This window comes from Haliotis asinina, chromosome 2 (assembly GCF_037392515.1).
Source record: "Haliotis asinina isolate JCU_RB_2024 chromosome 2, JCU_Hal_asi_v2, whole genome shotgun sequence".
NCBI lineage: Eukaryota > Metazoa > Mollusca > Gastropoda > Lepetellida > Haliotidae > Haliotis > Haliotis asinina.
Genome location: NC_090281.1, coordinates 22443353 through 22465822, shown reverse-complemented (window position 1 = coordinate 22465822; position 22470 = coordinate 22443353). Strand labels below are relative to the sequence as shown.

General features: G+C 41.3%; 1 protein-coding gene across 1 annotated transcript; it reads right to left on the bottom strand.

The window, feature by feature from the left end:
- Positions 1-703: 703 nt before the first annotated feature.
- Positions 704-20359, bottom strand: LOC137273403 (uncharacterized). The gene is made up of 7 exons (XM_067806063.1): positions 20049-20359; positions 16253-17997; positions 14279-14410; positions 8920-9080; positions 8322-8439; positions 7557-7692; positions 704-7252 (listed from the first exon to the last, which is right to left on the bottom strand). Exons 1-7 carry the CDS (start codon positions 20209-20211, stop codon positions 5988-5990), a joined length of 3720 nt encoding a protein of 1239 aa, XP_067662164.1. The 5' UTR covers positions 20212-20359; the 3' UTR covers positions 704-5987.
- Positions 20360-22470: the final 2111 nt, after the last annotated feature.

Below are 22470 nucleotides of genomic sequence, written 5' to 3'. Positions count from 1 at the left end.
ATGTGTCAAAGTCAGCGAGCCTGACCATCCCATCCCGTAAGTCGCCTCTTACGACAGGCATGGGATCCTGAAGACCAGTTCTAACCCGGATCCTCAACGGTTAAAAGACCAAGAGTAACAAGGTAACCAAGTTGCACACTTAACTCGAGTAGCCAGTAGTGGTCATGGCAGTGGACAACGAGAAGCAAGTAGCAAATTCACTGACAGGAATTAAGCACTGATCAGTCATGGACAAAGGGAGGACATGGTGTTACAAACACATATTTGATGATAAAAGTTTATGGCTGGCTGGATTAACTTTAATGATGTATGCAAGTCGGCTTGTGGATTTCTTGGTGAATAACTGGTAAGATTGTTATTCGACTGGGCTACATTTCGACTTGCTCTATATTTAGAATTATTGGGCTTCCAACGTGTTCATACCCACAAAATATTACAGAATTGTCTAGAAATTTATATTTGTTTGTATAAAGGCGACCCCCTCACTTTATATCAGATGACCAACCACAGGCAAACTAGCGCAAATGGGGTTGCGCAGCATAGAAAAAATTACAAGGCTTCTCATATGCTCACTTCGTTCGCATGTAAGAAGACTGGTCATTTTCTCTATGATACGCAACCCATTTGCGCTACAGTTTGCCTGTGGATAAACACAGCTGTGATCCTATCCTGATCAGCCCCTGTATATGACAACATAGCTAAATAAGACAAAGATACATTTATTCTTTTTGTCATAAATGTACATAAAATAACATCTGAGAATCTCCACGTGAATACGTGCTTCATTTAAAGATAATACACATTACTTTAAACCAAACAATAATAAAAAACAATCAACAACTATTTGCATGGCACGTCACCTAGGTCACAACATAGACAATTCAAACATGGTGAAATAATGAAATACCATAACAAAAACGTTACAAACAATAAATCCAGCCCCTAACAATGATTCAGTGGATTTTTTCTAATACCACTTTCGTGGTCCCAGGAAGATGTCTGTAATAAAGAAAGTCCATTGAGATCCCTGATCCAAATTGTGCTCCATAATTATAACTTTCCACATTAATTCACTCATGTCCAAAACTAGTTGTTAATAACAATGGATTGGCCTGAACATGTTTCAGTTGTGAGTTTAGAATTGACAACACAATTTTCATGTCAATCACAATTTACAGAAGTGTAATGTTACACAATCTTACATGACCACACAGAAATTCAAAATGGAATGCTCACAAGGGTTACTAAGGATCTTGCTAGACATGCAGACTGACAGAAAATGATAGATCCTTCAAGCAGCATGCAATCACATTCCACTGTTTGTGTACTTTGTCATGATCGAGCTCAATCCGCTATTTCATGGATAAAGCTGAAAGTCAAATTGAAAGGATGAATAACACATGAATGTTCTGTCCTCCTTGAAGAGAATTTAGCAGCCATGAAATATCTAAGTCCCGAGCTGGGTTAGAACCATACACTGAAGTCGGACAACTTGTCCACAAGACCAAACAGGTTAACCCAGTCAGCAAGCTGAGAAGGTAAGGATGTCATCCGTGGAATGACTCCGTGCCCCCTACAAGAAGTACAGCACACTGTGCTAGCAGTCACAAAACACAACTAACCTCCTGGATGTCACCAACATCTATCTGTTGTATGCACATCCCTTATCATTCAGGCAAAGCTTTCCCTAATTTTAGGAGATCGGGTATTCTAATTGCCACTTCAGCCTGATGAGACAATGCTTTGACCAGTGAAATGACATATATCAAAATGGTTTGAACAGTATTTCTTTCATCACAGCCTGTGAATGAGAACAAAAGCCCCAAGTGTCTGCAACCGTTATCACTTTACAGAATGCAATATGAATGAATCTAAGTGGACGAAACAGTCCAAACTGGTACAAAGCTGGGTTGAAACCTGGATGCTGGCACATATAGGGGAAGCAACTTCACATGAAATAACCAGAATGTGCCACTTCACCACCTCCCCCACTGTCCTCATGCTATATCAAAGCAAGAATATTAGAAGCTTAAAACATGTCATCTAATGACACCCTCTTGATAATGTTACACCAAAACAAACAGAAGAGACACTTTCTCCATGTGACTTACATAGACAGTTAAACCCATAAACATACACCCACAGACACACAAGCACCAACTCACACAAAGATTTCATGAGCTGACTTCACTTATCACAGAATGCCCTATTCTTTTTTTGGGCAAGTATTTAGTGATGAAAACTGACTGATCCAAAATAGTGATTATTGCCTGCTGAGAAGGACCTGATATTACCATGTACAGATAATATGCCCCATAGATGTAACAGAAGTTCGCTGATAGTGAATTATAACTGCCATATTATTGTGAATATCTGTAAGCAAGCTGACAACAGATTACAGCAGGATAAAGAATGTTCTGCAGCTATACTGACAACACTGCTGAAAAAATGTGCTATTTTTGCTTGCTAAATAATATAAACAGACGCTCAGTAGCTCGCCATAATTTTAAGCACATGAATTGATGATGGGTGGTTCCGTAAAACACCCTTAGTTGGCATTACAGTGAGTATGGTTTTACGCTGCTGGGTGACACAAGAAATGGCCTCTCACATTGCACCTATGAGGGGAATCGAACCTGGAATAAAGAGGCACGAAGAGAGGACACTAACCACCAGGCTACCCCACTGCGCCAGTTGGTACTAGAGCCCTAGGAAAAACTGAAGGTGACCCATGAAACTCCTGAAACCTGTATTACTCCAGGATTTCCTCGTATAAAAAGCAGATACACTGTGATATAACTGGTGATGCAACATACCCTGTTATAGTGAGAGTAACACTACCTTGCAGAAATGCATGAAAACCAAAACCATATATTCAATGATGACATGTCTTTGCAATACAAATGTAAGAAAACTTTCATGATGCACGACTGACAGTTAGTATCATTACAGCTAATTTTGGTTAGCACTGACGGTTTCATCAGTTTTTACATTTAATATGATGAATATGTATGGTTTTAAGGGTCAACATACATTGCACCAAGAGAGTGTCGCACATGAAGAGGAGAGGTCCTGGGTCAACCATATATTCATGTAAGTACTTTGATCAAAAGGACTTACTATGAAATACGTTTATCCTTAGGATTATAATGAAAGCAAACTGCAAATTAAATTTACTAATAAACAAGGATAAGTTGGACTGGTGCAGAGAACTCATTTACAAAGAAGTAGGCAGTGCAGGACATTGAGCCAACCCATTTGCTTTGTGACTGGTGGAGTAGATATAGACTAGTGAAAGTGCAGTGACGATGAAATTGATTCCCCACACAGTCGTTTGCTGAGACAGGTCACACACTTCCTCAATCGCATTACACTTGATCATGGATAACCTAGTCCCCGCTCACTCACAATGGCAAGCACCAATGGGCAGCACTCATACATGCTAATACTGGTCAATTGTCAGGTCGGTGCTCAACTTATCCTTGTTTGCCAGTAACTTTTAAACACTAAATATAGAACGTGCCTCTCCTGTGGTGAATGAATAGTCATGAGAATGCATCCATCTTATTTATTGCTTGAGGATGCAGAGTCCAACTGCATTCGAACTGTGGCCTGACAGATTGACCACTGAGCTGCTTCGATGGTGGTCAAGTGATGCTTGACCACTGCTACAGTTGTATCAGGTATTGTCATGCTATACAGACTGTATGATTAACAGAAAGGCCACCAAAGTGCATCTTGTTCAATTTACATAGGGAAACAAAAACATGGTAACATCTACACGAGAATCTCACATATATATTGCATCTGACTATAAACGAAGTCAATACAGTCGACAAAAACTCATTCAATCAAATCTGTTCACTGAATCTGAATAGGGTATTTATGCACACCTCACTACATATTATATACACTTCCATCTGGGAATAATAAAGTAATTAAGAATTCTGTAGAATGAAAAAGGTTTTGCAAAACCTTCAAAGACATGTTCTTAAATCAAGTAATCTTCTATGACAACAGAAATCCACACCTCCTGCATCTCAGGGGTCTCCTGTGGTTGATGACGATGATGATGATGATAATGATAATGATAATGATAAGTACAACAAAGCAATATAAACATGATAACAAGACTCTGAATGATAAGGATATGGCGAACAGCCTCCTACTTTTGTGAGTGAGTGAATGGGTTTAGTTTCATGCCGCTTTAAGCAATACACTGGCAATATCACGGTAGGTACTTCTACGAGACCAAATGAAGTTAAGTTGAAGGTTATGGTTTGTTTTGAATACCACTCCTGGTTGATTCAAGATGAATCCACTTGTAACAAGACTAATCTGTAACAGGACTGACCATACGTGAATGCTGTCAGAGTTCAGGGATTATTTCTTGAAATATAACTATACTAGCTTACATTCAGCTGAAAATGGACCCTATCTAAAAATCACATTTTCTGCTACAATGTGTCTATTTGTGCCACATTATGGTGACCACAGGCTCCTTTCATGAATCAGTCTTTATCATAACTCCCTTTGACACTGAACAAAGGTTACCTTTAAAGACTCATGATCACCTTAGTGCTTTGTGAAAGGAAGAAAAGGCTGGTTTATTTCACCTGAGACATCCAGCAAAGGTCAAGAGACATATAAAGTGAGAAGCTGATTTTCACCAAACATGACAAAGACAGCTAAACTATAGCATCCCTTTCTGGGTTAGTAGTTTGTCAGTTTGCGAAATAGTTTTCAAATGTTCCTACTAAGTCGGGCGAGGCATACCTGAAAGTTTCTAGCCCAGAAAATAACTCACTAGCCTGAAATTTGAATGTAGACATGTGTTCTATCATGAACCTGCTTATATGACAAACAGTTTTATCAGGCCATAATCTTACCTAAACTAAAAGTTTATTATAACTTGACAAGTGAGAGAGGGTGATATATTTACAAAATGACCACATAAACTTCACCAGCCAGTCGAGCCAGTGGATGTAGAGATTTACTTGCCCGACTGGATCGTTACTTGCCACAGGCTAACAGGACAGTGATTATTTTGCCCCCTTGTTGTTTTAACATTCAAAGAAATATCATTCCAGAAAGATATAATCTCTGTTTGTCTGTTCTTCAGAATATCTTTGAATAAATTATGCCTGAGCCAGACTTTATTTGACTGTAAGTCAGTGAATGTGTTGATGACTGAATATATATTTTCAGCACTCTACAACAGTCCTGAACACTTGACGCTAACAAGATTTCATCATCATCCCAGTTGGGATTTCATGTTGGGAGTTTTCAGTCAGCTTGTATGGATTGAAAACAGTGAACATGATATTTGGTTGTCAAAGCATTCCTAAATAAGTTAGCATCCCCATTCGGCTTTAAAACTTTCAGATGCTTTAAAACTTACTTTATTTAATAAGAAATGCAATAGTAAAACTGTTGCGTAAGGGAGGGAATATCTAAAAATTTAACATTAAAACAAATAAATTAATAAGAACATAATCTAGTAGTTATTTGTGCACAAATTAATTGCACCAACGTAACAAACAAGATGAACATGATAAAATATAACACAACAAAAGTTAGCTGAATACACAGTAATCAAACATCATGAATTCCATAACGTGATGAAAATATTTCATAAGCAAAGTTAAAATGGTTACCACATGTGGCCACATGTTCCAAGCACTACTGGATAAAGCATCATATACTTGTTGGAACAGAAACAATAATTTACAAAAGTGAAGATCTGCACGTCTCAACAGTTTCTGAATGTCAGACATGTGATCAGGTTTGCAGAATGTTTATTAACATAAAACTTCAGGACAATCATTTACACATGTGTTAATTTATCCCTGAATTTGTTGCTATGACTGGACCCCAGCAGCTTCTGCAGCAATCCAACAGACACTCATCTGTCCGGTATCCTCCACAGTACCATGAATTCACTGAACAGTATTACTGACGAGGGTTTTAGACTCTGAGACAAAAAATCATGCATCTTTGGATGCTACTGTACTAAGCATGTTCAGGTTACTAAGATCTTCCTCTTTTTCCTGATCATTGTCCTCGGGGCTACTACACGGAGATGCAGCCCGACCATGAACTCCTGCTCCCCCAGACGGACCACTCTCAGATCCTTGTGTTCTGACAGATGGCTGGAGCAGTTCTTGGTCAGTCACATCTCTACTGGTTGATGGCTGATTAACATGAGCAAATCCATCTTGTGAAGATTCAGCAGCTAGTCTGTGATCTGGAGTTGGTGACACCACATCAATAATAATGTTACTGTTATCAGATGATGTTGATGGAGATGGGGAAGCTTGCCTCACAACAGTCTTCATGGCCATGTTCTCATTTTCAGCAATGGTCTGAGAGCTTGTGATGAGGTTGCTTGACTGCAGATCAGAGATGCGGACATTTGAGAGCTCGGTATAAGTTGCCCCATCAGACTCGGAAACCCGATACGGAGGGGAAGGATGAGGATGGTTAAAGGTGCTGGATGGGGTTATTCTCAGATCTTCAACTTCTGAGTTCATCTGTACATAACTATACTGAGAGGATGTGCTGGGTTGAGAGTCTAGAGCTATCTGAGATTGCATGCTCATATCACGAGGTTTCTCCTGGACAGTTGAAGAGGAGAAAGGATTCGGGAAGGGGCCAGGTCCGCGATAAAAATTATCTATTGGGTACATTGGAGGTGGATGTTTGGGAACATATCCACTCTGGAACAAAAACCCTGATGGTCTAAACACTGGAACAGGGTTTATAACTTGACGAGGTACATTGTCTAAGTTGTCAGCACTGGGAATATGGGACGAAGGCTTCAGGAAGGACGTTCCATTGGCATAATTATGGTCTTTAGGGTGAGAACCAGCAATCTGAGAGGGGCTGCGAGTCCGGCAGCTGCGACCACTGTCCGAGCTCCTGGGTTGTCCGTCTTCAGACAGGCCCCCGCTTTGAGGCAGGGAGAAATCTATTGCTTTGTCCTGACTATCAATCACAGATGTTCCTGATGAAAGACTCCTCTTCTTGGGATTTAGGGGTGAGGTCCTCCCAACCGGTGCCTCACTGCCTTGTACACCTGACCCTGAGGCTGAGCTACAGGAGGGTACAGCACTGGCGGAGGTGCATGTAGAGGCACTGGTCTGACTGGACCCAGCACCCCAAGACAGGGTGTTTCTGTCCACTGACTCTGGACAACCATCAGCTCCTGTTGGCAAGTTGTCCTCAGCAAGAAGATCATCCTCATCATCCACTGAAACAAAGTGAAGAATCTTTATTGGCTACTGTCGATCATGTACTTCACCCAGAACTGTTAGTCTGGAGTCACAGACCAATATCTGCTGTAAACACAACAAACCAAACAACCAATGAGATAGTTATTCCAGAAATTATATAATATTGTCATAATTTCAAACAAATATGACCAACTGAAGTATGTTCCCAATATCATGGGATGTTGTCATCAGTTTTCACTGAAAAACTAGATATGAACATAGTTGTAGGCACTGTCGCATATACAACAATATCGTAATCAGATAATATTAACAGATACATACATCCACCAAGCTGTTCATCCTGCATATCAAAGTTAGCTGCACTGAGAATGTTATTGAGTGCATACTGCCGGAATCGTCGCACATGGCAATTTCTCATCACTACCGGTGATGCTCCTCGTAGAATTGACTCTGCTGCCTAAAACAGACATGACATACTTTTGGTGACCCAAAGACAAGTGACAGGTTAGGTCATATACATAGACACACACCACTGACAGGTTCACACAAGGACACACAACACGACAGGACACATTACACATGACACATTAGGTTTCACACAAGGACACATGACATCATAGATTTCACACAAGGACACATGATATGATAGGCTGCACACAAGGACACACTACATCATACGTTTCACACAAGGACATAGGTTTCACACAATTACACATGACAACAGGTTTCACACAAGGAAACATGACATCATAGGTTTCACATAAGGACACATGACATAGGTCAGAAAGTGACACAGGAGAAGAAATGATACAGTGACACAGGAGAAGAAATGTCACAGTAACACAGGATAAAAAAAGGTCACACAGTGACACAGGAGAAAAAATCTCACAGTAACACAGGACAAAAAACTGAAACAGCGCTTTGTAAAATGAGGCCCAAATGATCAGTTTGCTTGAAAACACATAAAATACTGAGGACATTTTGTAACCCTAAATGGGGTGTTGATACTAAGATCATTTGTACATTTGGACAGTACTTTGGATTGACTGCGATGTGTGAAATGATTGAACATTTGCAAACACTGACCATCAAAACATGGACTCCACTACTGAGTGGGTCTGTTTGCTCCAAAACACGACACTCCTCTAGCCTCCATCTTGTCAGGTTCTGCCCTGTGTGGGAACTCCGATACTTCATGTACTTCCTGGAGAAACAGGAAAACACTGGGTTCATCAGATCAAAAACCTTATAGCAAATATACAAACAGTTACAAACACTGTCTATGTAAATAAGTGCAAGTTATATATATGGCACTGTTGGCACTATCAGATCAAAACGTCCTACCATGCAGAGGAAAAATATTTGACTGTCAAAAAACTGACAGAAGGAGATGGGGATAAGCTAAATAGCTTGAGTCAGGATAAGGAAAAATATACAAAATTGGGGTTAACAGGTCAGCACATCCCAGCACATGTAGAATGATTGAGTGAAAATATCCTTACACAGAAGTGATGGCAAGAGACCACTACCAGTCGTAGTACTGAATACTAGGGGAGACAATATCAGAGTTAACCTCCTTTACCATCCTCGGTCAGGCAGAAAGTTAAAACATAATACTGGGTGATTTCTGTTTGAATGTATCTGTTTCCTAGTCTTTTGAAAACATGTTTCATTTAAATCCCACCTCCAGTGGTCTGCTGTTTCAATGGTGACATCTGGATACTTGGTTGGCGCAGTGTTGACAACCCTGATTGTTCCATCTTGGACATTGGCAACCAAAAGCACCCAGTCATTATCAGCTGCTTGGTATGGCATCAAGATCCATGTGTATTCTGTCAGTACTTCCTGTAACCATAGCAACCATACATTTCATCTCTCTGTTTTCCTTCAAAATCATTTTTGCACATCTTTAGGTTTAATTATTATTTTAAGACAGTAAGTTTAGTGAGGGAATTTAGTTTTATGCCCCCTTTAGCAAAATTCCAGCAACACCATGGCGAGGGACACCAGAAATTGGGAATTTTGACTATAAATTGTATATTTATATACTTATCCTATCTGATCTTATGCATCTCTCTTCAACCCTGTGTGGAAACGTGCAGTCAACTTAGTTGAATCAAATCTTCCTGGCCCCTGACCACCTGAACTCTGCCCCCTCAATAGACTACTGTCAATCATCCAGGATGCGCAATCGACCACGTGACATTCTCTACTTGTCATTTTTTTCTTGGAGCTCTAAATAATTTGTGATGCCAGGAAGGGTGGGCATCCATCGCGTGAGATAGGATAAGTATCTAAAAATACAATTTATAGTGAAAACTTCCAAATTTTTAAACTTATCCTACCTCACATTATGCAATATCCCACAGTTGGTTGGAGGGCCGTAGATTACCCTTTGACACACTGCACAGGCGAGGATGCATTCCACAAGGGGGCAAAGAGTAGCAACAACTCCCGATATGCTACTCCGTAGGTGTGATGAGTTGCTTTGGAAATCCCTTGGCTTACACGGCACAAAAACTGTAGGGAGTGGGCTCTCCCAAGTAAATGTGGTTTCAGCTGCAACTTTTGCTAAGCAAAAGGACGCAGTTTGGCAAGGAATTAACGCTTACGCCCCACGATTTATCAGGAGACCCCAGTGATCTGGCACGTCCCTGCTTCGAAACTACACCCTGCAGACACTCGCTGGACGACGGTGAAAGGAGGAGTAGCCGGGTGCTCAACTAGTTTAACGTTCGGTTCCGATCTCCCTACTTACCAAGGTGAAAAAGGACCTAGGAGCGAATGCTTCGAAAACCATTTGGTAATCAGAATTCAACGCTTCACTGACGTGATTGCTCAGAAAGTAGAGGTCGATAAACGGAGTGTTGATCATCTCTGCATGTGCACAAGACTGTCTATCCAGCCATGGGTATGACAGTACACCATGCCCTAGTTGCCTAGGTGAGAATGATCTAGCCCACTTGAACAAAGTACATCAGATATGGATAACATCGATATCGTTATTATGTACATAGCAAGACCGTGAACGCGGAGATGCTTATTTGCGTGGATGGGTCGACGACACCTGCTGCGCCAGGACCAATGGACAGAACTGATGAAGGCCTTCGACGTCTGTGACTGATACATCCCATAGGTAATGAGTGGCAAACACAGTATCTGACTTCTAAAAGCAACCTTCCATAATGCCTTGCAGTGAACAGTTCCTATGGAGTGCCATGGTGGAAGCAAGCGCACATGTCTCTTGCTTTGCGTACGAAGGTGGTGGCAAGTTTCACAAAGGTGTACGCTTGCAGAATCGTGGATCTCAACCAGAAAGCCAAGGTTGTACACATTACTTCTGCTTTGGAAGCTGTCGAAAGTGGGATGATGAGTCTTTTGTGTAGTCTTCGGCGGTCCTCAAAGCCCAAACTGGAATAAATCTCCAGCAATCTGGAACAAGGATAGATGAAAGCGGAGGGATACTAAAGGTAGGATCCAGCAGTCCCGGTAACTGGTTCTTGGCAAGGAAATCCCACCTTAAGCCTAGGAACACTGTAGCATGTCGATACCTTTCAAAGCGTCCCCGCAAAACATCCACCACATGTAACTCGGATATACGCGTAGCTGTAGCCAAGGTCAGAAGGAAGAAGGTCTTGAAAGTGACATGCTCAAAATCTTTCCAGTCGATGGTTCATATTCATTCGATACAAGATGAGCCAAGACAATAGACAAATCCCAAGCCGGGTCTCAAAACTGCCGTGATTGATCCGCCAATTTATACGACCTCAACAGAGACTGGAGCTCAGGGACAGTACACAACTTTACTCCCGACGCCGCTGCAATACCTGTGTTAAGTGTGGCTAAGTAGGTAGAGAACGTAACACCCTTCAACTTCCTAGTAGACCGTAGGTGTTGATGATACTCTGCAACCATCTGTGGCGATGCTGTCATGGGAGACATAATGCCCTTCCCTTTACAATACGACTTGAAATTCTTCCACTTGTCATCATCATAAAGCGACCTCGCGGATGTACGATGTGCTGTAGTGATGGCAGTAGCGACACGTTTAGAATAACCCTTGGCCGTTAATGACCGATGCAAATGCGCCAAACGTGCAGATGAAGCGTTAGTGGAGACCAGTGTAGTTGATCAGAGTGCCGATGCACCAGTAGATCTGACCGAATGGGAAGTGGCAGTGGATCTGGATTGGTTAGCACTCGAAGATCTATGCGCCAACTCCTTGTTGGCCAAAAGGACACGACCAAAAGCAGTGTCATCTGCCGAGTCGAACGTAACTTGAGAAGTGCATGTGGAAGAAGGGTCGTTGGCGGAAACGCGTAAGCGTTGAGACCGTCCCACGGAATTGTGAGGGCGTCTAGGCTAACAGATCTGGAATCGGAGACACGAACAGTGGTAATTGACGATAGAATCTGGTGGCAAACAGGTCTATAGTCGGCTCTGTCAGCGGGAGGCAAACAGCCCTGAACTGCTCTGGATGCAGATTGCATTCCGTTGGAGACGGACGCTTCGGACAGGACAGAGTCCGTGATAACATTCTTCATCCCTTGAATGTGACTGGCTTGCTATGCTGAATGAGTCTACCAGGTTGAAATCTGTTGAGTCCACCTCAGAAGTTAGTCGACCCTGTCAATCCCATCCGATTGATGTAATAAATGACCGCTGCACTGTCCGACATTATCATGAGACTCAAACCTCTTAGTTGCTCTTACCAATGAGTGATCGCCAAAAATTACTGTCCTGAGTTCCAAGACATTGATTGTGGCATATGCGATCTGTGGCAGACAACTGCCCTACCACTTGTTGATCAAGAAGGTGAGCTGCCCACCCATGTAGCTCCCTGGGTAACATGATCAATGCGGACAGGTCGCCCTTCCTGATATGAGGAGCAAGAAACATTTGCAAGGATCGGAGCTGAAGTTGAAAGTGAGAGCCTGAGCTGACGACAGTAACCCTAAAAGCTCCTCCCATTGCCGGAGCGTCCTGGGCTGAGACAAGGCAAGAGGAATCAGATGTAACATCTTGTCGAAGCTCTCCCGTGGCACAAAAAGTTTGCTGACCTGAGTGTCAAATACCGCCCCGATGACCTGCAGACGGCGTGTTGGGATCAGTTCCGACTTCTTTAGATTCACCAACCAGCCTAATTGGCGAAGAAGCCGCATCACAAACTCCATGTGAAGTAGCAGAATGCCAACGTTGTTCCGGGCCTGGATGCAATCATCTATGTAAGCCTCGAACACAATCCCCCTGCGATTCAGAAATTGGGTGATTGTCCTCATGACCAGTGTGAATAGCCACGGGAGCAGAAGCCATTGGTAGTGAATGCCCTGGAATCGGAATGTGCAAGCAGGCGTTCTGCAAATCCATCAGAACTCAAAGAACCATCTGACGATGGAGATGGTGTAGCAAATCGCCGAAGACTTGCCAACTCATGAGACGCTGTGGTCTGTGACGTGGTGACGACGAAAAGTTGCAGTTACATTCACCACAACGCTTGCGTTTTTTAGAAGTATTCTTCTCTTTAGAAACACCCATTGTCAATCACTAAATCAAGCTATCAATTCTCCCACAAAACAACATGTACAGCCTGTGGTGCTACAAGAAAGAGAATGACAAGTAGAGGATGTCACGTGATCGGCAGGGCGTACAGGATGATTGACAGAGGTCGGGTGGTCTGGGTCCAGAAAGATTTGATTCAACTTAGCTGACAGCACGTTTCCACACTGGGTCGAAGAGAGGAAGAGAGATGCATAACGTGAGATAGGATAAGTTTAAAAATTGGGCTTCACACACTGTACCCATGTTGGGATATGAACCTGGGTCTTTGATATGACGAGTGAACATTTTAACCACTAGGGTTACCCGAGTGCCCCTGGGTCAGTTTCAGGTTAAATTTAAAGGGATGGCAACAGGAAAATCGGTTTTCAGCTAAAAAGACTTAATACTGTGTCGTCAAATTGGAGTACAGACGATTCACAAAATTGATCAGTTTGAAATAAAATCAGCAGAAATCTGCGGATCTGCTGAAAACTGCCATCCCTGATAGACAAGTGCAACATTCCACAAAACCGTCTCAGCTGCAATGTGACCATAATTCCCATATCTTAACACATGCTTATGACAGCAATATTGACGCTTGCTGGACTGAGTCCCTTTGAAGAAATTCATTCAGTAGTCTGATGGACAACAGTATCCCTCATTCCTTAACACATACTGAAGAGGGAGCGAGCGAGTAAATTTAAATATAAAGTCACCTCAACCCTATTTCAGCCATATTGTAACTATGAATGTTGTAAATTCATCAACAAAAACTTAAATAATATAATTATCTGTCCGCAAAGGATAGCGAAATGTTTAGAATATCACATGGTGGTGCACTGATCGATCAAATAATTGGTTAATTGATCATTAGACAATCAAACTTTGATTATCAATGGAAAAAATTTCCAAAAATCATTAGAATATCACATGTATAAATGTAAAACTTGTATGAACATCTAAAACAACTGAACCATGAAATACAATACAATGCAAAAACAGGCTATAGATCGCCAACAAATGAAGATATTATATCAACATGCTAGAGATCATGGGGACTTAAAATACTTTTGATGCCTGTACAGACCCTAGCTGGATTTATACCATCCCTTCAAATGTTGGCGATTTGGACAAGTCTAGCCATTAAGTTAATAACATGTATTGATCATATATTCTATGATGAAAAATGTCATGAGATTAAATATACTTGAACAACATGGCCTTACATACCCCCTCAGGGGGACAATAATTTCACAATACTTTAAACCCCTGAACAATGTAGAAGTCTAGAGCAGCAGGGTAGTCTAGTGGTTAAAACATTCGCTTATCATGCCAAAGACCCAGGTCTCATTCCCCAAATGGATACAATGTGAAAAAGCCATTTCTGGTGTTCCCCCACTGTGATATTGCTGGAATATCGCTAAAAGCAGTGTAATACCATATTCACTCACTGTAGCAGTCTAAGAGTGTTGTCTGGAGGGGACACTACAAGCTACAGTACCTACCTTGTCCAGCATGCCTCTGTTGTACTCATCTCTCTGCCACAGTTGCTGGAGGGCCATGGGTAGAACATAGCAGTGGTGCGGCAGAAGGGTATTCCAGTGATTAGCTAACATCTGGAGGTACGCCTTTATCACCTGGTATAAGAAAACAACTTACGGTACTAGACACGAGTCCTTAGGACATGACAGATCTCCCCAGCCCCTACATATTTGAAAGAACAAATCTCTGACAGTTACTTAAAGTCCAACTTGACTTCTTTAGACTAATTCTAAATCATTTGTAGGGAAATTATGAAGAAAATAAATGCCAAAAATCTGTAAACAGCAAAAAGACACCACTTCAAGATCTGTCCGATACGTTGCCCAAGTCGTGTGGAAAGATACTGAAAGATTTTTGAGATGTGCTCCGGAAATGAAACCCACCCTTCCCTTTCAAGACTAAGTCTGAATCATTTCCTTGGAAACCAGGGATGCTTGTCACTCAATGCCCTAACATCCGTAGTCTAGGGCAATGAAGGAGAGAGTGACAACACGGCCGGTCATGTGACCAATTAGCGCGCCAACGCACGGACTAAAGGGAGGCTACTCATGGGTGAGTGTTGATTTAACATCCTTTTCAATGAAGGGAACTTCAAGAGATTCAAGTGTTCCACTATGTTTGGATAGAAGAAGGAGACAAGCATAATAGGGGTCAGGATAAGCTAAATTTTACAAAAATCCAAAACCTAGCAAAAGGCACCACTTTGGGATCTGCCTTGCGTATCTGCTGGGTTCTGTTGAAAGATACTGATGATTTTTAAGTTATCCTCTGTAAAAGAAGTGATGTCTCTCTTTTCTTTTGACACTAAGGACAAAACGTTTCCATGGAAAACAAGAAAAATTAAAATAACAAAAATAGCAGACGGCTGTTTGATATACTTCCCAATTTTTGTTGAAAACTATTGACTAGTTTTTGAGTAATGTTCCTCAAATTGAATACGGAACCGACAGACCGACAGAGCATCAACTGTATCCCACAGAAGGATATAGATGCAGATTCCTTCACACATGTGTCATCATCACAGTCAACTCAATGAAACATAATGGTAAAGGCAGAGTTACTCCTGCTCGAATTTATAGTGTGTTCTGAGCCCCTTACTACTCAAAATACTGAAAACATCATACTTCTGAATTCACATTTTGCAAAGGGTCTTATGAATCTATTAATTTAATTGGAAGGGAAGGACTTTACAAATTGTAGCAGCATCTATTAAGTTGAAAATGAAATTTTGTTATCTTCATGATAGTACTTTGAAATTCATAGCTTGCCATCTGAAACATTATTACTGCCATATCCTTGTGGTGCATGGCTACAACATTGTTCAAAATACACGCCTGTCCGACAGCACTGGACGCCTTATTTTCAAGATGAAAAGCGAGAAAACTTTCAAGTGCAAACTTGATGATTTTTACCTGTGTGTAGTCCGTCAATATGTACAAAGTTTATAGGGAGTACAATAGCAACTGCCTACTCTAGATATGATATATGATACTGCAAGAAGCCAACTGCACTACCAGGGTTCAAATAAAAGTTTTTGAAAATATCTGAAAGACATGGAAAATGACAGTCAAATCCTAAGGTTTTAATGGAATGAAATGACAATGTCGCAAACGGTTTGTAATACTTGTCAAACAGTAGTAAGATATAACAATTGCGATATGATTTGCACGAAGAAGCTGAACTTTTCAATAGTTAGAAAACAGTCTCATTCTCTCTTGTTTCAAATGGAATGTTCTGGAGGGCGTTCACATGTATGCAAATTGAGGTCATTTGGGGTCGTGCCTCATCTAATACTTGTCAAGCAGTAGATTGCTTGTTAAACCTAAATCATTTGAGTAAGTTTTGGTCAGGGCTGGCAAGTTTTCCAATTAACCAGCCCTATGGTCTGGTTGAAGTTTTGGGGAAGTTTCATACCCTTGTTACAATTCATTACAAACCTGAGCATCGATGACATCATTCTTCTCGAGAGTCATAAGCTGTGAACCTGTCAGCACGGTCCTTGCAACAACACAGCGGACAGTTTCGTCCACCTCCACCTCTGACCGTGTGTCACATTCCCCCATGTGTGATGGCCAGGATCTCAAAGTGGTCAAAAACACAGCTACAGGCACTTCTGTCCGGTAAGCCCCAACAACACATGCACTCACCAAGTGATAGTAATTCTTCATATCACTCTCCGACATGGAATTCTTTCCAAGAATATTCATCAACCTTGTTCTTGCAGCCCCCATGTCCTCTCCCCATGCTTGACAGATCTGATAAACCAAGGTTACACACGGGTTGGTCCGTGCATTGAATGCACTGGGTTTCTGTTTCCAGACTGATGCCATCTGCATGACTTGTGACACAATGAAAGCAAGCTGACCGTTTGACACAAGCTCCTGGATGAACTCCTCCAGCGAAGGCCTGGAATCTTCAGTATCAGTTCCCACTTCTCTTGTGTCCCTGTCTGGCTCCCACAATCTAGGTTCTCCCAGCATGTTCTCCAAATTCCTCACATTCTGTACCAGAGTGTGAAAACTGTTCTCTAAATCCTCCCTCAGTGTATGTCTCACTCCTGGTCTGCTCGTTCTGTCAGAAGGTGGAGATGGGCTTGAAACCCTACCTAATCTGTCATGATGGCCGCCTGGCTGATGCACACTTGGACGCTGGACACTTGACTGACCAGTGTCCGTAGCATCTTCAGGATCATCAGGTGGGCTGTCACCCGTACAGCAAGGACCTGGATCAACAGGAGAACTGTCAGTGAATTCCAGTCTCCGCTTTTTGGGCAGACGACCTGTTGGCTGGACATGGTGTACGGTTGGGGTTCCATGTGCTGCCATGTCCCCCATGGTAAACACAGAATCACTCTCCTGTCCTTCAACCCTCATTGCAAGTCTTTTCTTTGGAATTACAGACCTAGCTTCAGGTTCAGTTTGTGCACTAATACATACATCACCTCCTCCTCCACCTCTGTAACTGTTCATGTGAGCAAATGATGTGGAGGGTTCATTGGGATTAAACAAGGGTGTTGTATTATCTACAGGCCTGCAAGGAAGAGTCTCTTCAGATAAGAGACTCAGTGGATTTGTTATGGGCATCATGTCAAGACATGCAAATGGAGCAGGGTCTCCTGCAATAGGAGTTGACGTGAATGGAAGCCCAGTGGAAGTGGAAGCTTCAGTGACGTTACTGATATGACTCTCAGACTGGCATCCAGTACTGGAAAGCAGTATCTGTGACTGAGGAACACCGGAATCTTCCTCTGCTACATCAATCACCACCAATGGGTCACTGATGTCCACTCTTCCTGAGTAGTCTTCTTCATCATCTTCATGGTCGCCATCGTCACCACTGATAATACCTTCATCCTGATGATCTGAAGACTCATCACGGGGAGATAACTCTGACGTATCTACCTGGATTCCTGTAGATGAGCAGGTTGTATGTTTCTTCAAGTTGCTCCTGGGTTTCCTGTGGCGAGGAACAGCCCGCGATATTGACTCATCTCCTAGGTAGTGGATGACAACATAGTTGTTCGGATTATGATACAAAGTATACACATGCTTCATAAACTCCCGTGTCCATCTGCCATCTCCAACCATTGCACAGAAAAACACCTTCCTCACAATAGGATTTGTCTTGGGCTGGCCTCTTGTCCCATCATGATGGAAGTGGATGTTGTCATTCTTCCATGCCTCTGAAATGAAGAAACAACAGAGTTTTTATACACTAGAAACATGATGTTCATAAAGAGGGATTATACTGCTAGCTCAGTGCTTTAAAAGATCTCCTGACCCTGGCGGAATCCAGCACAGTTTATTTGGGACTTAATGTTACACTCAGCATTATGACGGCAGCTAGTAGATAACCACGTCTGGTTCAGACAATCCAGTGATCAAGAACATGAGCATCGATCTATGCAAATGAAATACACTTAGATCATCTGAAACTGTATATAGTTCACTAGTCTGTCACAAAGTTTCTGAACTACATTATTTTCCCCAACTGCCTTGTCCTCCTACAATGATAATGCCCTAAATCAGTAAGTAAATGAAGATGTCTAGATTTCACCAAGTTCTTCCTGGTCTACACTGGGCTCCTTTCCAATTTACAATGTCTAAATGTGTTTATCTGTTACAATCAAAATCACAGCGTTAGTCTAGTAGTAGTAGTAGTTCACTTGTAGATGTGGTTCCTCTTTAACTGACTGTGAGAGGTATTGTGTTTCGCAAAATATTCTTTACTGTGCATTCTTTACAAATTACATCTGTACTACCCATGCCGAAAACAACCCCTTTGGCCAAAATACACCCATATAGGGGTTCAAAAATATTTTGAAAAGCCACTTGCCACAGGGCATGTTACTTCAAGAAAGTAACTTGTCCAGACTAATTTTCCACTTGCCCTGATTTCTATGACACATTGTGTGATGTTAATGTTTACTAGACTATTTATCGAAGAGAGATAATTTCACTCTCTGCTAGCTCTACTTTATTATTATTGCGAGCTTTAACAGCTTCATTATGAGCAGATATGGAATGAAATCCTAGATTATTTAAAGTTTGAAACCATAAGTGGAAATTATCTTGTAGTCCACGGGTGAGCAAGATACCATTATTTGATTGCCTGAAATGAAAACTGACTTGTTATGGGCATCGGGCGATGGGATTTTTTAACCCCTGCCATAATTCACATGCTTATGTTTAAGGCTGTATGAATGGTTCTAAGATATTTATTATGATGTCCAAACATTAAAAATATTTGCAATACTTAAGGGCACTGAAATAGATCTTGACCATGTTAATGAGCTTATGCATGCATGTATCACAGTTGTACCTTGCCTTGAAGTAGGGGCCTTGGGAACCCCTGTCAATACATTTCATGTGCACTTGGTGGTGTCATAAGCACCTATTCTCTTTTGCACTCAAGACCGTTGCACTTAGCAGTACTAAGTGAAGTGCTTGACCCTAATAAATTCAATCGCCATAGCACCAACTTGATTGGGTGTGAACACAACTCAGGGTGATTAAAGTGCCCTGTAAAATCTCCAAGTGTGGTGGTTACTTGACAGTTATGAACAAACAGGTTTCTTGATCTCATGCTTTCACCATACATTTTGTATACAAGTACAGGGGGTGTGGTACATCAATAATTATAGGAATAGGGGGTGGGGGGTTGTCATCAACTTTGTACATACATGACATTGTACATAAATTAGTACAAGCTTCTCCATAAAAATCAACATCACCACTCCCCAAACTATGGATAATGAATATACCTTAAACATAGTATATCAAACTCCACAATTTGTTGTCTGTTCAAAAACAGTTCAGATATCCAAGCAATATGGTATTTTTTACACTTTGGGACTCTTTTCGTTCAAGTTAATAGAGTCATACCATGTACAACAGGGCCTGCTGGTTGATTAAGATGGGGATTCCCCTTCAGTTACTTCCTCTTAAAACCTAACAAGGATGCGATGGGAAATGCATATTGCTTGAATACATTTAACATTTTTCTTCAAAATACGGTGACTACTGGAGTTGCTATCGTTAAAAACAACTCACACAGGCTTCCTTCATGATTTAAGTCATTTGTTTATCTGGACTAGACGGTCGATACGTTAACAATAATAACACAAAATCTCGTGTCGTATCCTGGAAGTAGCTTAACAATGCACCATGACGAATGATTCCGCCATGCGTATCAGTTAGTTTAGGCGAAGTTCAAACGGTTTCGATCACTTACCCCGAAGTGTGTTGTTTTCAATACAATAAACAAAGACATCCCCTCCACGGGGTGCAATCGGAGCTCGTCTGATGACCTTTGACATGTCGGGGCCTCTCAATATAGAAGCGACGAATGTCGCTTTTAGAGGCATTCGTTTTCCTGATATGTATGGCGTTGTCATCGTGAATTGTGCTTCTGGCGTCCTTTTGACCAGTAATCCCGATGTTGTTGTATCATAGAGTTTCTAATGATCCATACAAAACCAGCGTCGCCTGCCACACTTCCTCAGTTAGGGAGGAATACAGCCGCATACCAAAACATTGGGACCACCTCAGCTGTCATCCAAAGCTGTACCAAGTTTTGCCGGTAGAGGGCTCCACTTGTTCGTATTAGTCCGTGTCTCTACGTCGATGCGCGTTCGGCTGACTCCGGAACAAGCGAGTAGTAACGGAGATTGTTTAACCTCGGATAATGTCGGATCGAATATGAATGGGAGACAACTCTGACTTCGATAACTCGAATCAAGCATATCGAGAAGCGCAAGTAACATATTTCAAGATCGATTTGAGCAAAATACTTTCTGTTCTCTCGCTCAAAAGTCCTCACATTTTCTATCAAATTCACTCATAACATACTGAGCGCCTGCTGGGATATATATTCCAAAGTGATATTATTTTTTAATACCAAGTCTTTGAAGGGCATTTAGAAGTGAAATGCATAAGAATGAAGATTTTATGGATATCAACTTCTTTATATGAGAACACAACGTTTCGGAGTTAATGCTTACTCCTTCATCAGGTGATTGAGAATGGGGTACAGAGCTATATTTATATGTACAGGTAAAGCAATAACACAGTAACAAGTGGAATGACTTAACGAAAGCTGGAAGCCAGTATAAACAAGCGCTGATTGGAAACCGACAGTTATGATAACAATGATAGAAGCCAATGGTAATACATTACAGATGATGGGATATGTTTACATAACACAGGTAGGGGGTAAGGACGATGTACATGATAGGGGAAAAGGGTGGAAGCCAATGGTGGATGATGTTTACCATAGTCCATAAAATCTTCATTCTTATTTTTTAATACGTATAATAAAATCTACATCTAACATAAAACGATATTGGAATAGATCAATTTTTATGCAATAGGTTTCATTCGATCATGGAACCACAATATTTATTGTATGAGAATTTTATTACCAAATCACTTGTATATTTGCCCGGATAAATAGACGAAATGGTGTTTGGATGCATAAAAATCCACAGTCTATAACATACACAAAATGCCAAAAGAAAATATTCACAGTCTATAATATACTCAAAACGCCAAAAGCAACCTCACACCACCACCATCCCACCCCACCACCACCCACCCTTATGAATTACTAAAATAAACATCAAAGATATGTAAGAACGTAGTAATTTACAAGGTAGGTTAACTAAACTGTTTAATGCAAAACACCCAAAATTCATGTGTTGAACTGCATCCTTTCCAGAAGAGTTAAACTGTCCCATTCCGAAAGAAACCAATAACAGTGATTCAGATGTCCAACACAAAGCTTGAACAAACATTCTGGTTTTGAGATAAAGATAAACCATTTAAAGTTACCATTTTCAACTATTAAAACAACAAACAAGTGATTAAAACAAGAAACAACTGTTGTAGAATGTGTAGAATTGTGAAAGAAAAAAATTCCTTTTAAGAATATTTTATGCTAGTGAAAACAAGTAAAACGTGTCTTTAATATTGTAAAAAGTGTCTGGGAACTTCAAATAGTATCTAGCATTTTCCCATTTTCTGTTTACACATAGCATTATGAATCGTCAAAACATAGCAATATTCAAACAGTATTTGCATCCATTTCACTTGTAGAATGATTCTGTGTGGTATAAAAGAGACTAGCATGCATGATACCGTGCACAAGTACGAGAAATATGCCATGAGAACCAGTGGGATGGTGCAGATGGCCTCCACTTACAATGATGCCAACGCGCTCGGATGCCACCGTATAACGGTTATAAGACTGGGGTCACCGTAGACAGACCAAGAAGTGGACGTCCACGCATCACAACGTCACCTGCAAATAAGTATACCTCCGTCAAAAAGAAAGGACGGTAACGTTTCTTTGGGGCTTTAATTTATGCCCGTGGAAAAGCTGACGCACCTTAATCCCTGTTGCTCAACTTGTAATTGGTAAACACTATACATGGCAAAGGTGTGAATGTTTACTTGGCGGTTATGATGTGAAACAAGCCTCACGACAATCCGTTTGTCTTCATGCCTGTGAAACCATTTCAGGGTCGTCTGACGTCTTTGAGGAAAATACGTTTTCATAATTTGTAACAAGTCAATTTTATATTGAAAGTTTTATATAAGCATACAAATCCATTTAATGAATACTTATCTTTTTGTTCAGATATCTGGCAGCATTT

Bases quoted from the DNA above. Each gene is read 5' to 3' on its own strand.
- LOC137273403 (XM_067806063.1), bottom strand. From the start codon at position 20,211: ATGACAACGCCATACATATCAGGAAAACGAATGCCTCTAAAAGCGACA. The intron at 17,998-20,048 runs GTAAGTGATCGA...TCTTCATTTCAG, and splicing joins TGAAAACAACACACTTCGGG to AGGCATGGAAGAATGACAAC. The intron at 8,440-8,919 runs GTGGGATTTAAA...CTGTTTCTCCAG, and splicing joins GAAACAGCAGACCACTGGAG to GAAGTACATGAAGTATCGGA.